A 16,448-nucleotide genomic window follows, 5' to 3' on the forward strand; every position below is an offset into this window, starting at 1 on the left:
GAAAATGCAGGGATGCCATAGGATTCCCCAGATCAGTGGAACAAGCCCTGTGCTCAGCTTTCCTCAGCACATCAAGCTGGATTGGTTTTGCTTTTTAATCCTCGTGATGTAAGTAAGCAGAAATTACACAGTCCCATGATGGGGAAGAGCTTTAACTATAGATTTTGCTCTGGAAGTGATTATTCAAGTCTTTATCAGACACAATCCAAATTATTTACACTATTATTATTATTAAACACCAATTTGCAATTATTATTAAACACAGAGAGGGTGTAGGGAGCAGTGCTGCAACTCATAATACATTCGAGGAAAAATGGGAGAACATACGGAACTAATAACTCCTTGTCAGGATGTCCAGAATGCCAGTGTTTTCCTGAGGATGTAGGGGATGCAGTGCAGGTGTGAACACACTGCTGTGCTGGGGCACTGCAGCTCCGGGTGCCAAGAGGGGCTGGGGCTGGGGCTGGGGGTGTCTCAGGGCTCTCCAGGAGTGCTCAGTCAGCTAACACAGCTTCCTTGTCCAAAACAGTGGAGCTGAACGAGGTCGGCTTCAAGTTTGTTCGGAAGTGCATCAATGCAGTGGAGACCAAAGGTGAGGAGCTCGCCCGGCCTGGCCATTCTTCCCATGGCCTTGAGTTACCCTGCAGTTCCTGCAGTACAGTGTTAGTCACTGACACGGCACTTCAGCTTCTAGCTGAGGAATGCGTGTTCTTCGGGAGCAGAAGTCCCACGTGGTCGGGAATGTTGTACCAAGTTGGTTGGGGTTGTATTTCTATCTTCATGCTGGTTTTGCTCATGGTTTTCTCAGTTTTGGCCCTGAGCACACCCACTGTTGGGCAGCAGGAGAACAGCTCCAGCACTGCGGCCGAGGGTGGCTACAGGCTCCTTCAGCCCCAGTCTGTGAAGCAGCAGAAGCAGGTGGCAGGGTGGCAGCTCATCCTCTGGGCTGTCACATATTGTCCAGCCTGCACCAGTGAACATCCAGTGAACATCACCAATGTGAGATGGGGGCCTGGATTCATCTCCAGATTTCTGGGGCTGTGGCAGCCAAGGCCAGCAGGGGCACAAAGACCCTGCTTGCAGAGCCAGGAGAAGCAGTGGCTCTGCCTGTCCCAGCACTGGCCAGTGTTTTCAGATTCTCTTTCAATGTGTTTGTCTTCTGTGAGGGGTTGAGCAAACCCATGACAAAGCAGCACCCCCCAGACATGGGGTATGTGGGCTGGCGTGTCCCATGCCCTGGCTGTGCTCACCTGACCATGACATGGTGACCACGGTGGTGCTGGTGGCCACAGCTGCTGGGGGTGAGTGGAGCCCCTGCCTGCAGAGCCCGGGGAGTGGGACAGGGCCCGGGATATGGGACAGAGTCCGGGATATGGGACAGAGCCCGGGCTGTGGGACAGAGCCCAGCAGCAGGAAAACAGTTCCACTAGATGGGGCTTTTGGACCACCAGCGGGAAACCTCGGCTAACGCTCTTGGCTTTGTCCTCTTAGGAATCACTACGGAGGGCGTGTACCGGACCGTTGGCAGCAATATCCAGGTGCAGAAGTTGCTGAATGCCTTTTTTGGTAAGAATTAATTATTCTGTCCTGTTCTTGAATTGTTTGTGAGGGACAGAGAGGATCGGGTTCCACAGTGAGAAATGTCCAGCAGGCGTTTTGGTCCCTGCGACCCCTCTGAGGCTCATTTTCCCCTTCTTTCCTGGGATAACATGATGAGCTGGACTGGGAAGGTGGCCTTCGCAGGGAGCCCTCCACCCTGGTGTAAGGTTTTTCTCGGGAAGGATGGGGACACCTCACTGTGTGCAGTGTGTATGTTGAGGAGTCAATGTACATGTTCAGAAGTCAATGGATGCATTCCTGCTGCAGGCCTTCCTATGGCTGGATCTGCCTGTCACACAAGCTTGGCAACTGGGGACAGTCTTAATAGTCTGGGCAGGTTGTGGGGCTCAGCAGCGCTTCTCTGTGTCAGGACAGGCACTTCTGGGCTGGGCCCTGGGTGAGGCCATTGTACCCTCACCTCATGGTCAGCTGCGAGCCTCTTGGGGGACCTCTGGGGTCAATCCCCACCTGCCCAAGGCCAAGACATCCTCCCCAGCCCTGACCAGGGCTGGAGCACAGGGCAGGGATTGCATTCACCTCGCTGCCTGCATGCCTCGGGCTCACGCCAGCTCAGACATCTGATCTTAATGCAGCATTCAAAGGCTTTGGTGGTTGTTTCCTATTGCTTCTACTCTGGATGTTGTTTATTAAAACCCTGGTTTGTACTGGTGTCTGGCTGTGCCCGATTCTCACAGAGCCATGACTTCAGGCATCTGCCCAGTTCCACTGGCCTATGACTCATTGCTGAGCCTCAGGTTCTATTGCTGCTGATTCTCACCCTCCTCTGTGGTTTTCTCCTCTGAATCCCACCAGTGAGTGGCTTTTTGTTTTGTTTATCTGCATGGGTCTGGGTAAACCACTTGCCATCCCACTGCATATGAATGCACAATGGGAAGCCCAACACCACAGAAATAACTGCTGCAGCAGCATTTCATCCTTAACCACTCTAAGGAGATAGATTTAATTTTTTTTAAAATCTCTAGTCCTATTTATTTTTAAACATAAATCCTGCTGTTTATTTCTGTAGTCCAGCTTCCCCCATCCTACAACCACATCTTTCACTTCATGGCTCCACAGACATTATGTGGTTTATTTTGGGTAGGCAGGAGCAAACTGTACTTCCATGCTGCTGAGCTCCCCTCTCCGTGCAGCAAGAGGGAATGCTTCCAGACCAGCCTTCAGGGGAGTAGCTGCAAATGAGGGATTGGAGCTGGCATTCAGATTACTTTGGATGTCAGAAAGCTTGTCTTGGACCTGTTGAAATGCGTTGTTGTTTCTGCCAGCCTTGAGAAAAAATAAACAGTAGAGAATATGCTCTCAGTGACTTTTCAGCACTGCTTAAATTTTACCTGGTGTTCCCTCTTTGTCCCTCATCAGCACTGCTCCCCAGCCTCTCCAAAAATCCTGACACTGGTGCTGGTGTTCTGCTTTTCCCAGCCATGGGAATCAGGAGCTCTCTTTGTGTGCTGCTGTGGCTTCGTGTGTCTCAAGGGGAAACCCCCACCACAACCAGACTGTTTATTAGCAACCTCTAAATGAACTTCATTCTAAAATCTTTTCATTCTTCCTCCAGATCCCAAATGCCCCGGGGATGTGGATCTCCAGAGTGGGGATTGGGACATCAAGACCATTACCAGCTCACTGAAGTTCTATCTCAGGTAGCACTGCAGGTCACACCTGCCCAAGGAGGCAAAGGGGGCTGGGGCTAATCCACATGAAAGGTGCAATGAGCTGCCAGATATCCACATCTGGCTGTTGAAAAGGGCAAAGCGACAAAGGCTTTGGGAAGAGGAATGATAAATATGGGTGTTGCAGAACCCCCCAGTCCCATGGGATGAGCTGTTTCAGTGATATTGACTGCAGAGGGAGATGCCACTGGGACCTGGTGGCACTGAGGGATGAGCCAGTTTGCCCATCAGTTCAAGATGGGTCACGAGTGGGTCACAATGCCCTGCAGAGCTCAGTTTTCTTTCTGGTTGTTGCAGGAACCTGTCTGAACCCGTCATGACGTACAAGCTCCACAAAGAGCTGGTCCTGGCTGCCAGTAAGTCCCACAGCTGCCCCACTGATGGTCCCTGGCCCTGCTCTCCCCAGCCAGAGTCCATCAAAATCACTTGGCAGAGCTCTGCCAGCCCGTGGTGTCCAGCTGCTTCACCTGTAGAAAGAGCAGTGACCCTCTCCTCCGAGTGCTCATCTGTGCGGGGGATGTGGTGCTGGGTGTTCCCTTCCCTCCTTTGCTACTGCAGTGCCCTTCCCTCAAACAGGGTCTTGTGCTTTTGGAGGGTCTGGAGAGCCAGAGGATATTACTCACTTGAAAGCAGCTCAAGTGTGCCACAAGAATTGTTTCCCCCTAGTATTGATATATTTATTTTAAAACCTGTGAGGGAATGAGACGGTACTGTTGCCACTCAGATAAGTAGGTATTCCCTTTAGGTTGTGAAATTTGTCCTGGGATGTTGAAAACAGAGTGTCTACCAGCACATGGAAGACATTTCTCTGCTGTAGTTGTTTGGATTGAGTCACGGTTGGGAATAACAGAGGTCAGGCAAGAAGCAGAGGTGTAGTGCCAGGGCTTCACCTGTGCTGAGCCAGCCGGTCCTCAGCTGTCACCTCGTTGTGGCTGTTGCAGATGAGCCATGACAGTTGTGAGCCCTGTGAGGGAGACGGATGCAGGGAGCTGGTCATCACCATCAGCATGGGAGTGCTGGCATTTGGAAATGTGTGACATTAGAGCATCCCTCACCTCACTGTGCCTCCAGAAGTCACTGGGAGAGTGCCCACTTCTTCTTCATGTGTCCCTCTGGAGAATGAAAAACACACATTCTTTCTTGGAAAGGGAAATGTTCCACCACTTGCTGAAGATGGTCAAGCCCAGGATTTATTAGTTTCAGAGCTGGTTAAGCCCATGATGTGTGGGCAAGACCTTTGTCCCTTCCCTGCCCTCCCTCAGAAACTTGCACCATTGAGCTTCCCAGCCACCCAGACCCCACACCATTCTTCTCACACCAGGTATTTTATTGTTTCTTGATTATTTATGCTTCTAAGGGTGACTTCTTTGGCTCAGGGACTTAGGTTTTTGCCCTGCAGGATATTTTAGGTGTTGTTCAGTGTCAGAGCTCTCTGGGCTGATAGGACTCCCAGAGGGAAGCTGTGTGCTCCCAGGTGTGTGGGACAAGGGTGCGAAGGGGAGGACCTGCCCATGCCCAGCCTCTTTTGGCATGTGTCCCTGGGCTCCCTTTCAAGCTCCATTTCTTCCTCTTTCCACTTCATATTGTTTCTCACAGTGTTCATCCTGTTGCTATGAAATCTCACTTCCCTCTGCTCCCCATCGCTCCCATGCTGTGCAGGGAACAGCTTCCACAGGTTTCCTTTGGCTTTATATTTCCCTGGTGTATTTAGTTTGAAAGTGTTGGGTACAAATTCTTCTTTGTGTTCCTGCTTTCCAGAGTCCGAGAACCTGGACTACAGGCTGGGAGCCATTCATGCACTGGTCTATAAACTGCCTGACAAGAACAGGGAGATGTTAGAACTCCTCATCCAGCACCTCGTCAAGTAAGTAGATGTTTTCCTCTAAAACCAAAGAAAGAGAATAATGGAATCAGCAGAACAAGCCTTTCTGGGAGGTCAGGTTTGCAAAATTTTATCCACCGTAGTCTCCTTGGGACTTTCCATGTGGATTGCACAAAGGGGGTGACTATCCTTGCTGCCCTCTGTGTCAAGTGATGCTTCTCTTTCTGGTTGCTCCTTCCATCCTTTCAGACATGCACAGAGCAGGAAATGATTTAAAAATGAAAATGTCCTCTGAGAGCAGGGGCTGTAAATTGTCACCCCTCAGAGATTTGTTGCAAACACCATAGTGTGCTCCCTTATATTCAGTTCTCTTCCTTCAGAGAGAGGGAAAATTAAAGCCAGAAGTCAATTCTGGATAAAAAGGGTATTGGAATTAAATCATTCCTTTTGTGTATATGCTTTGCAGATAACTTTTGATTACAGAGTTAAAGAGGAGCTGGGAGTGGGAAGAGATCAAATAAAGATGCTGTCAGCACATTGCTCTCTCCAGCATCTGTCCGAGCCAAACTTGTGTGTCAGAGCTAGAGCCATGTTTGTCACTGCTGGGAAACAAACTCTCCTGAAACACAACAAAGAAAATTGAATGACTGATTCTTAATGTATCTGGGATTTTGGGTTTTTTTCTTGGAATAAGATCTGTTTGGAAAAAGCAAACCAAGCCAAACTCTATTCCTCCTTCCCCTGCTCTCTGCAGCGTCTGTGAGCACAGCCGGGAGAATCTGATGTCACCGTCCAACATGGGGGTGATCTTCGGGCCCACCCTCATGCGAGCACAGGAGGACACTGTGGCAGCGATGATGAACATCAAGTTCCAAAACATCGTGGTCGAGATCCTGATCGAGCACTTTGGGAAGGTACGGGGCAGCCCCAGAGCAGCTCTGGCTGCTCCAGCCTGCTCCTGCAGACTGTTGCTGTGGCAACTGGCAGCACTCTGGCTCCTTCTGGAGTCTCCTTGGGCTGGCTTTATGTAACACGCTGCTCTGAAAGGCTTCAGGAGGAAGCAAAGGGTAGCAGGTGTGTTCCTCAGTGCTGGTGTTATCTGGTCCCAGAGGAAACAGCGAGTCTGGGCATTTTTGCCTTTTCTTTTTAAATAAGGGGAAGCTTTATTGAAAAAACACTATTGTATGACTGGACATTACAGGGCTCCACTCTTTCCTTTTCTAGACAGGAGCTAGGCCAGAGCAGAATTGGTTTCAATGGGCACAGTCCAAGATGTGACACTGCATAACTGTTGAATCAGTGGAAAAAACCTAGAGCAGACAAGTGTTGAACGGTTGATGAAAGTAATTCAGCTGTGGATGCATTCAGATGCAGATACAGGGACAATGTGGAGATGGTATGGGGAGTCTGAGGAGGTGTTCTGTGGAGTGAGGGGGAGTCTGAGGGAGCTGCTGCCAGGGGTGGAGCGGTCGGAGGAGCTGAGGCTGGTGCCTGTGGCCCTAGGCCCTGGAGAGCCTCCAGTCTCATCTGCCTTCCATGGATTTGCGCTGGGTATTTCAGCCTGGGTATCACCCGTGTGCCCAGCCAGGATCTGGTTGCTGGGGTGGTGCTGAAGATGCATGTGCAGACAGCAGCTTTGTCATGTGGAGTTCTGTCTTTGCAAAGCAGAATATTGCACTGTGTCTGTGCTCACACTTGCTCTCAGCAATACCCGACACTGACTCAGGGGTGTCAGGTGGCTGGGGGATAACAAAAGCTGGGTGTTAGTATTGAAAGCTGGAGCATCCAGCTTGCATCCAGAGCAGCAGATCCCAAGCAGGGAGCAGACTACTGCCCTGGTAACAGTTCTGGGTTCCAACGAGTGAGTTTGCTCCTCCAGCTTTTCACAGCAGAGTACACGGTATCCAAACCTCTCTCATGCCTTAGGGGCAGGAAGCAGGTGGAGCCGTTCATTCAGGGATGCTGTTTGCTGTGAGGGGGCTGAGGCAGCTGCCGGCATACAGGGCAGCACATGGGCGGGAGCAAAGCTCCATTTGGAAAAGGAAGAGGCAGCCAAAGCTGGAATAGCAAGGTTTCTGCAACAGGGATGTGGAGCCAGAGCAACCAGGTGAGGACTACGTGGGGGTATGGGACCAGATGAGGTGGTGGGAGTCAGCTGTAATGCCAAGGATTGAAACAGGATGAAAGAGCTCAGAGAGGCTTCTGAGTACCCACACCAGAAGCTCACGGAAACACCAGCCAATTCCTTTGTAGGTCTCTATGAACACTTGTAATAAGTTCCCACAGAAAAACGGGCACTGGTTTGTGTCTGGGATCTCACACGCTCACTCCACAGATGAGGCTCTGTGCTCCCCTCCGTACAGCCTGAGGCACAGTCTGAATCAACATACCCTGCCACCTCTGAGAGCTGGGATGACAACTTTAATTAAGACAGATGTCCTTTTGCTTGCTTTTAATTTCTCCAGCAATAAGGTTAGATTAGTCACTTTTATTAGGTTGAGTTTATAAGTTCAGCATTGGAGCCGAGATAATCTTCAGCTCACACATGAGCAAACAGCTCAGATGAGTCTGGAGGAAGAGGGGATGTGGGTTATATGGTACAATCTGAAGACTCGGAGGACAAAATAACTATTCATGAAGTGTTTCTGGATAATTGCTTTTCCACAGCTCATGTTTCAATGCCGTGGTTAAATTAAATAGGTTGACTGTTCTCCTTCCCTGTACAAACCTACTTAAGGTGAGGGTCTGTCAATATCTTGGTACTTTTAGGTTATTTAACTTGGATTTTCAATTAGACGTAAATCAGAGCCTGCACCCACGTCTTAAACAGAGTCGTTTGTGGTGGGTTTAGCTTGGGTTTCAGGTGTTGAAAACAGTATTCTCTGGTACCTGTATAAGTGTCCCTGGGGAGCTTAATGTTTCTTTTAAAAGCAGGATTGGATTCTGGTCAGGATGTAAGGATGAGGTTGATATTTCCAAAAAAGTTCCCTCCTGCAGGCAATCCTTTACTGCTTTAATAATACACGAGCTGCTGCTTTTAATTCATGGGCTGTTATGTCACAGCAAGTCCCTCTGAATCCAGGCAGAGAGGGTGCTCCAGACCTTGTGTTTTGGAGTGGGGAACATGTCCTGCCCCTGCCCAGGGCAGAGCCCAGCAGGCAGTGAGCCAGCCCTGTGCCACCAAACCATAAGTGTGGAGGTTTTTTCCCTGAGTGGGTGTGGAATCTTCCCTCACTGGAGATATTCCAGAACTGTCTGGACACAATCCTGTGCCATTTGCTTTAAGGATACCCTTGCTGAGCAGGGAGGATGGACCAGATGACCCCCTGTGGGCTCTGCCAGCCTGAACCATTCTGTGATGCTGTGTTGTTCCTCCTCTCCTCATGCAGAGTGAACCAGGGTGTCGGGAGCAAAGCCTGGACCCAGCACACAGATTTATCCCAAGCCAGCCCAGGCTGGGCCAGAGCAGCCTGACCATGGGGTGTGGGGAGCCATCGGCCACTGCCTGCCCTCCCCAGGCACACACTTGGGACCAAGGAGGTTAAACTAGGGACATGTTTTCCTCTCCCATCCCCCATTTTGGTCTCCCAGGCCTGCTCTTTGGCGTGGAGAAGAAGGAATATACTTTTGGTTTGAATTACCAAAATGAGGCATGTAATCAAAGCAGAATGTTACATTTCTTCATGTTAAGATTTTTCTGGGTGATGCAATAAAGTTGTTTTTCCATATCAAAGTGTGGCCCAAGGGTGTGGTGACCTGGCATGGCGGTGGGGCTAGCACAGCTCTCCTTCTCTGGGCTGGAGCCAGGAAGGGACCAGCTCCACATCTCCCAGGACAGCCTCTGGGCTCAGCAGCTCAGGCCAACCCTCCACAGTAACTCAGGCTTTAAATCCCTAATAAAACTTCAATTAACATCCCTGGGAAGAACACAAGAGCAGCTGCTTTGAGCCTTGATATGATGTTTCAGCTCTTCAGATGTAATTCTTTTTCAGCTCTTAAAAAAAACCCTGACATAAATAAGAACTTCTCAATTAATGACCAGTGAGAAAAGGAGATAAAACTCCTCAGTAGCATTGTTTGTATGCCAGTATTTCATCCCAGGTAATTTCCTGGTGCCAAACGCATCATTGTAAGCCAAGAGCTGAAGGGTTTTAGTGTTAGATCTGAATCAATGCAAGGTTGATTTGGGTGTTTCAGGGATTGTACCTCTTCGATGGTGGGAGTCTTGATGTTGCTCAGGAGCTGTCAGCTCCAAAGCCTCAAAGCCTCTCTCATCTGCTCCAGGAGAATTTGCTTCTACAAATTGTCTGTGTTTGTGATCTTCCTGCTGAGCCACAGGGACAGTGTCAGTGGTGGGGACAGTGCTGTGGTGGGGAGAGTGTCAGTGGTGGGGACAGTGTCAGTGGTGGGGAGAGTGTCAGTGGTGGGGACAGTGCTGTGGTGGGGACAGTGTCAGTGGTGGGGACAGTGCTGTGGTGGGGAGAGTGTTGTGGTGGCCACTGTCCCCCTCTGTGCTGGGTGGGAGCACCTGCAGCGGGAGGTGAGGCAGCGGCCCCTTTGTGTTGGGTCACCCGAACGTGTCTCCCTTTACAGATCTACTCTGGCCCCCCAGAGGACACCACAGCCCCCCCGGTGCCCCCACCCAGGGTGGCTGCCCGGCGGCACAAACCCATCACCATCTCCAAGCGTCCCCTGAGGGAAAGACCTGTCTTCTTCGAAGCCTCTGTGGAGGAGAGTGGAGGTCAGTCCGGCTGTTCCCTGATGCCTTACCTGCCTCTCGCCCCTCCTGCTTCCTGTAACACCTTTCCAGGAGCAATGGAGGTAACAGCAGTACAGCTGCACTTCCCGGGTCCTGGACACAGCAGGCAGTGAGGGCTGTTCAGAGAGAAAGGAAAGTCAAAACCACTCATACATCATGTCACAAGTCAGACTCTGCGGGATTTGGGTTTTTCTGCTACCTCTGCCGCATTCTCCATTAGCTAAACTAAGGTTGGTTCTTGCACAGGAGAGGCCCAGAGGAACGGTTTTGTGGCATCAGAGGCAAAGGTGCAAAAGGAACTGCATGGGGAGTTGAGATGGTAGCCAGGGAGGGCTGTGCTGTGGGAGGCCCAAGGAGGTCTCAAGCCGGCTCAGCTGCTGGCAGTTCCCCATCCAGAGCAAGAACTCCAACGAACTTTTTCAGGACCCTGTGATAGTATTTTCTAGATGAAGTTCCTCTCTGCTGTTAAATCCGGCTGACTGTAAGGAAATGCTGAAGTCCTTATAATAATGTTAAAGGGCACATCAGCTTAAAATCATGTTTCTGGACCTGATTTGCTCTAATTGTCACTGCAGGCTGTGCCCTGATTCCATAGTCACCAAAGAGATGGAAAGTCCCTTTCTCCATTAGTTTTCAGAGCTTTGATGATGTTTAGGTATAAAGTGCATTTTGTGACACTGGCAAAACATGATTGATTCACATTGCTCTTTAAAACCCCCAGACTGCTAATGCAGGTGGGGCTGGCTTTGCATTTCAATGCTTCCCCGACCTGGGAGCAGGAGCTTTTTCCTTGGACCGCTCCGAGGCTGCAGGGAGCAGTCGAGTTCATAGTAGAGCTCCGGCTCCTGGGTCTGTAGCGCAGCAAGAGGGCTGGGACGAATGGCTTTTGGAGGGACATCAGGTGCGGTACACAACTAACCCCACGGCTCCGTGCCCCCTTGTTTCTGCAGCAGAGCGGCTCGGCCAGACCCCCAACGGCGGCGGCGTGGAGGCCCCCAAGCCCCTGCACCGCAGCCGCCCGCCCGCGCCCCGGCCAGGGGGGGACGAGCCGGGGCGTCCCCCTGCTGAGAGCCGGCCCCAGCCGCGCACCGAGCCCGAGCTGGGGAAGCTGGTGAACAGGCTGCAGGACGGCGGGGCGAAGCCGGGTGGCAGGGCAGCCAACGGGGTGGTGACCAGCCCTGCCCTGAGGACCGCCACGCTGCAGGCCAGGAGACCGGCGCCCCGGCCGGGCATCTGTGGCAGAGAGGGTGAGTGTGCGCCGGGAGCCTGGCCAGAGCCAGGCAGGAGTGCCCTGCTCCCGGGGGAAGCCCGAGGTGCCCGAGTCAGCCCTCCCTGGAGTGGATGGTGGGCTTCTCCTCTTGAGTCCTCTTGAGGTAGCTCAGCAGGAGGGGCTGGGAGAACAGAACAGCCTAAGGCATGGGGCACAAGGTAAAGTCTGACACTCATTCCGTGTTGCCTTGACCCTTAAAGTATTTGAAGGGTTAGGTGAATAGCAGGGTTGGCTGGATCTTGGGGAAAAAAAGCAGCAGAGGAGAGGACAGGTAGTGTCATTGTCCAGGATAAAAGCTCAGGTGCAGAAATCACCAGTTTGTGCTGTTCCTCTTCCTTTTGCAGAGCGGCACTGCACAGGGTTTGGTTAAGAACACCTGTCATTCCCAGGAAATACCAACTTCACAGTCAGCAGCTACATTCAGTTTGTCCTTGCAGGTGCAGCTCCAGCCCCTGTTTCCAGTGCCAAGAAGGCTGTGCTGGGGCAGGTAGTATGGCAGCTTCCTTTCCCTGGACTCTGTCCCTCTATTCTGGCTATTGGCCACTGTCAATGAGAGGGTGTTTTGAGGCAGAGGGACACAACTAAACCCACAGACCTGTACAGTGTCCCTTCATAAATATCTGGCCTCTGCCAAAGCTTCCTGCTCAGTGTCTGTCATCTCCATCCCTGCAGGTGATTGTGACGGTGTCCCTAAGCCACGTTCCCATGGTGATAAGCCCGTGATAACGCGTCCCCCTGTGAGACCTCCGGATCCTCCGTGCCGGACTCCCATCCCTCCAAAGCTGGAGCAGAGGCCAGATCTGATAGCAGGGACAGCAGAGGAGATGCCCTCATCTGTGTAAGCCAGCAGCCCGTGGTGGGTGCATGGTGTCGGCAGGGACACCTGGGGGCTCAGTGGCTGGAGCCTGTGGATGTCCCCTTGGCACCAGTGCGAGTGCAGGTTTGAGTGTCACTTGGAAAGCTGAGCAGAGGGCACAGCTGGGAGGGGAGTGGGGCCACAGCAAAGACATACACAAAGCTTTGGAGCTGCTCAAGCACAGCCCCAGGGCTGAGCCTTGTCCCATCCCCTTCCCTGCTGTTCCTGGGTCAGTGGAGCTGAGCCCCTTCCTGCCCCCAGCAAACTTCTTGAACCAGACACTTTCTGGGGCAGGACAAGATCCAGCTTGGATCTGCTTAAGGAAACTGGATGGAGTTCAGCTTCTTCTCATTCTCAGGTTTCTTTCAGATTTTAAGAGACTCAGAAACCCTGCTGGATTAAGTGGGAATTAACCAAAAGAAAACAAAAGGTGCCATGAGGGTCAGTTCTGTGCCAGAACTGCCTGGGAGAACTTCTCTTTCTTGAGCACGGGCAGGAGCACATAAACACTGAAGGAAAGATCTTAAAGGGGATGGATGCGTATGGGATTATAGGCAATAGCATGGAAATAATGACTGGATGTGGAACTCGGTGCCATGGCTTAGTTGGTGTGGTGGTGTTTGGTCAAAGGTTGGACTCATGATCTTGGAAATCTTTCCAAAGCTAAATGATTCCATGATTCTGTGGTTCTATAAGCAGCCCAGCCAAAGCGCTGGCAGGTGGTGTGAGGGTGGAGTGGGTGCAGAAGGAGCCCGGCTGTGCCTTGGCACAAGAACTGTCAATTGAAGGTGATCTCTGCAGTTCTGTCCATGCTACAGCTCATTCCCCTGGCACAGAGCAGATCTCATTAGCAAATTGTCAAATCAGAAGAGAGACTTCTGTTTTCTTTGCAGGGTGGCCTCTAGGACCAAGTTCTTTGAGACAGCTTCCCGAAGAACAGGCAGGTAAGGCTGGCACCAGGAAGGTGGCATGTGGAGAGCAGCAGTCCTGCAGTACAGGCTCTGAGGCAGAGCCAGCACAGACAGCCCCAGCCCCAGGCTTGCCTTGTCTCGTTCTCACAAACAGCTGAGGGGCTCAGCTAAAATGCTGAAACTAAACAAGGAGCACAAAGTGTAAAATGTGAGTCTAGATGCAGACTTGGTAAGTTAAATCTGAAAAGTGAGAAACATCCTGTGGATCCCTGTTACCATGTGTGTGGATCTAGTGGTGTAGTTAGTGCCCATTGTACTCCAGCTCAGTGGGAAGATCAGGGCATGAGTGAGGTGATGAGGGCTAGTTAGGTCTCAGCAGCTGCCAAGAGAGCATGGCTGGGCCAGCACAGGGGTTATGCAGACAGGGAGCTAGGGGGTTATGGGGACACAGCACAGGCACCAAAGCCCTTGGCTTTGAGTGGCGGCTGGTGCCATTTATGATAACATTTGCCCAAATAAGCTCCAGCTTCCTGCTCTGAAAAGCTGCCAGCCTCTGCCCAAGGGAGAGCAGGTTTGTGTGTAAGTCTGAGAACTCCTGCTGCTGGTGCTGAAGGTGAAATCATTTGTTCTATTGCAAAACAGACCCCTCCCTGCCCATTACCCAGCCTCGAGCAGCTCGTGGAGCTGAGTTGGAGCTTGCTTCTTGCGTTCATTATTTTCTCTATTTTTCTACTTCCTTTTATCCAGTTCTTCATCACCCCAAGGCAGGATCCCAAGTGATGAGAGCTGAGGGTAAAGGTACGTGTTTATGACAACAAATCAAATAATAAACTGAAAGCAGACATGTAATACAAAGTCAGCATTTATGGGGTTGTGGGAGTCCAGTGGTTCTGCCATTACTGGTGGATTTGCACTGCTGCACAGAGCACAGAGCTTGTTTTCTTCTTCCAGGCTTTGTAAGCACACCTCAGCCCAGCTGGACCCAGGAGACTTTCTGTGCTTGTGACCCAGGAGTCATACATAGCTGAGCCTTGCCAGCCCCAGTGTCCTGGAGAGCAGCTATCTTACTGGACAATGATTTCCAAGCCACAAGTGGCTCAAGAAATTAGGAGAGGGAGACCATGATGGTGAGCAGGTCCTGCCCACACATCTGTGTTGAACTGTTCCCTGCCCTCCCACCTCTCCTCCCTGCAGGCTGTGACAGTGCCCGTGTGCCTGCACAGGTGACGGCAGCATGGGCAGGGCTGGGGGACACTGACCACCTGCGGAAGGGACAGCGGAGCCCCTGTTCACCTGCTCACTTTCAGAAAACACCTTGAAAAGGGTGTTTGGACAGCACAGGGGCTGAGTCCATGTGTTTGGATGCAAGGGCAGAGCAGCTGCAGGCCCCCTTGCCCTGAGAAGCCCCTTTGTGTTTGTGTCCCTCACTTGGTGAGCTGTGCTGTGGTGTCAGTGTGTGGAACAGCCGTGCCTGGGAATGCTGCCCATGGTGACGCAGGCTGGGCAGGGGCTGGGGAACCACTGTGCTCAGCTCTGGGATGTCTCCTCATCTCCTCCTGGATGTCCCTGGCCTGGGACACCGCACTGACAGACGTGGCTGGGCCAGGGGCTTGGCCTGAGCCACAGCCGCAGCCTTGCCTGGGGTCAGCTCTCAGGCAGCACCCTCGGGTCAGCAGCCTCCAAGGGTGCAGATGGGGCAAGGGAGCAGCAGATGCTCCTCCTCCGCCTCTTCCTCCACTGCCTCTTCTTCCAATGTGAGCCACACTCACCAGATCCACTTCTCACAGGCCCACCAACAAGTGTCCATCCTGGGTGATTGCGGTGGGCCAGCACAGAGGTGCTGAGCATCTGAAACTCACTGTTTGTGGGTTTGTTTTTCTAAGAACTGCCCAGTTTCTTGTTTGCTTGTTTATTCATTTCCAGTATGAGATGTCCAGTCTGTCCCTCAGCTGTGGCCCTGTGGTTAATGTCCACTGGCCAGGGAGGTGTCCCTGGCCAGGACCTCTGTGCAGCCCTGTAGCAGTAGAGGCCTGTCTGTTGCTCCAGCTGCCGCCGGGTCCCAGCTCCAGGGCTGTGCACAGCAGCAAGCGGCTTCCCTGCTTCCTCCACCCACCCAAAGATGACTCCCCCATTTTGAATGGTTTTCTTTAGGTGCTGAGAGCATTTCCAAAACAGTGGCCAGACATTCCACAGCTGCTTCCCGGGTGCTCCGTCCCTCAAGCGCGCTGTGTCCTGCCCGTAGCAGGTCCTTCTCACCTCCTGGCGCTTTGCCTCTGTGCCATCTCATGTCTCTTATTGCTGAATGTCACACACTGGCACTCACGTGTGTCGTGTCCATGGTGCTCTCACTCCCTTGACTTCAGCAGCGCCCCAGCTGCTCCCTCCTTTGGACCTGTCACATGAAAGTGGCTTTAAAACCAAACCAGCCCTGTGCTGTGGCAGTTGAGGCTGTGCCACGTGCACTGGTGGCACCTGGGGCTGTGCTGGGCCCCTCCTGCTGCAGCTCCTCACCAGCAGCATGAGGACAACACACAGTGGTTCTGATCAGGGATCTCTGAACAGGTAGGATGGAGCTGAAGCTGGAGGGAGCCACTCTGACCAGCCTGGCAGTGGGGCCACCTGCCTGCAGAACATCAGCCCCTGGCCCTGGTGGGGTGTTGGGCCTGTGGTTCCCACACAAAAGGCCAGCGTTTCCCAACTCTCTTTCCTGCTTTGGGCTGCTGTTTGGGGACCCTTCAAGCCTGTCAGTTTGGGAAGGTCCTTGAGTTACTGCCAATGTACGTGGCTCTGGCGGCGACATTCTGCGGGAAGAGTGGCTTGTCACATCCTCCTCTGGCTCGTGTCCACTGCCCAGCACAGACCCCCAGGACAGAGCCAGGCTCTGTGGGTAGGGAGAATCCAAGGGTGGTTGGGTTTCAGTCTGACAGCATGAGCAGTGGGGAGAAGCAGCTTCTTGCAGATGTATTTCATGGTGTACTTTTAAAGTTCTTTGTCACTTGTATGTCTGTGCCGATTTTTCCTGCACCTGTGGGTGCAGCTGAACACTGGGGACCAGCAGCTGGAGTGGTGGGGGGTGCTGGTTGTGCTGGCAGGGGGCTGTGGGGTCCAATCCCTGCTGCCGTGAGGTACAGTCCTTGCTGCTGTGGGGCCCAATCCCTGCTGCTGTGAGCACTGTCCCTGCTGCCAGTGGCCCAGGAATGACAGCTGGGAACGCGGGATCGCCCCGTGCAGCATGGCAGCCCCCCACCATCAGCCCCAGAGCCATTGTGCTGTGTACAAGCTTAGGTTACTGCAAGTGTTTATAAAGTTTCCATGAAGTGAAACAACCATCTCTGTGTGTTTTATTCCTCTTGTGAGAAAGGACCGCTCACAATTTAAATTGGGAACAATTTATTAAATCTTTAATACAACGATCAGAGGCTTAGATTGGCTGTCTGCCTTTACACAAAGCAAAGGGCAGCGCCCGCCGTGGCTTCAGATAACCTGTAGCCGGACAGCCTCAAGGGCTTTGACACCACATTTTATACCCCAAAGACCCCGCCC

The 16,448-nt window shown here is 52.3% G+C and overlaps 1 protein-coding gene across 2 annotated transcripts in view; it reads left to right on the top strand.

Annotated features, from left to right (window-relative positions):
* The window catches only part of OPHN1 (oligophrenin 1), a 51,157-nt gene extending 34,929 nt beyond the window's left edge, over window positions 1-16,228 (top strand). Inside the window, exons 13-24 of one of the 2 annotated variants that reach the window (XM_048318835.1) lie at window positions 530-592; window positions 1,492-1,566; window positions 3,173-3,257; window positions 3,585-3,643; window positions 5,046-5,151; window positions 5,864-6,023; window positions 9,703-9,850; window positions 10,819-11,115; window positions 11,811-11,976; window positions 12,888-12,938; window positions 13,653-13,703; window positions 13,857-16,228. In XM_048318835.1, the coding sequence (XP_048174792.1) occupies window positions 530-592; window positions 1,492-1,566; window positions 3,173-3,257; window positions 3,585-3,643; window positions 5,046-5,151; window positions 5,864-6,023; window positions 9,703-9,850; window positions 10,819-11,115; window positions 11,811-11,976; window positions 12,888-12,938; window positions 13,653-13,695 (1,253 nt within the window). In that variant the 3' untranslated portion in view covers window positions 13,696-13,703; window positions 13,857-16,228. The remainder of the gene's footprint in view (window positions 1-529; window positions 593-1,491; window positions 1,567-3,172; window positions 3,258-3,584; window positions 3,644-5,045; window positions 5,152-5,863; window positions 6,024-9,702; window positions 9,851-10,818; window positions 11,116-11,810; window positions 11,977-12,887; window positions 12,939-13,652; window positions 13,704-13,856) is intronic. The other variant, XM_048318836.1, reaches the window with a different exon arrangement.
* Window positions 16,229-16,448: the final 220 nt, after the last annotated feature.

This window comes from Corvus hawaiiensis, chromosome 14, assembly GCF_020740725.1.
Source record: "Corvus hawaiiensis isolate bCorHaw1 chromosome 14, bCorHaw1.pri.cur, whole genome shotgun sequence".
Lineage (NCBI taxonomy): Eukaryota > Metazoa > Chordata > Aves > Passeriformes > Corvidae > Corvus > Corvus hawaiiensis.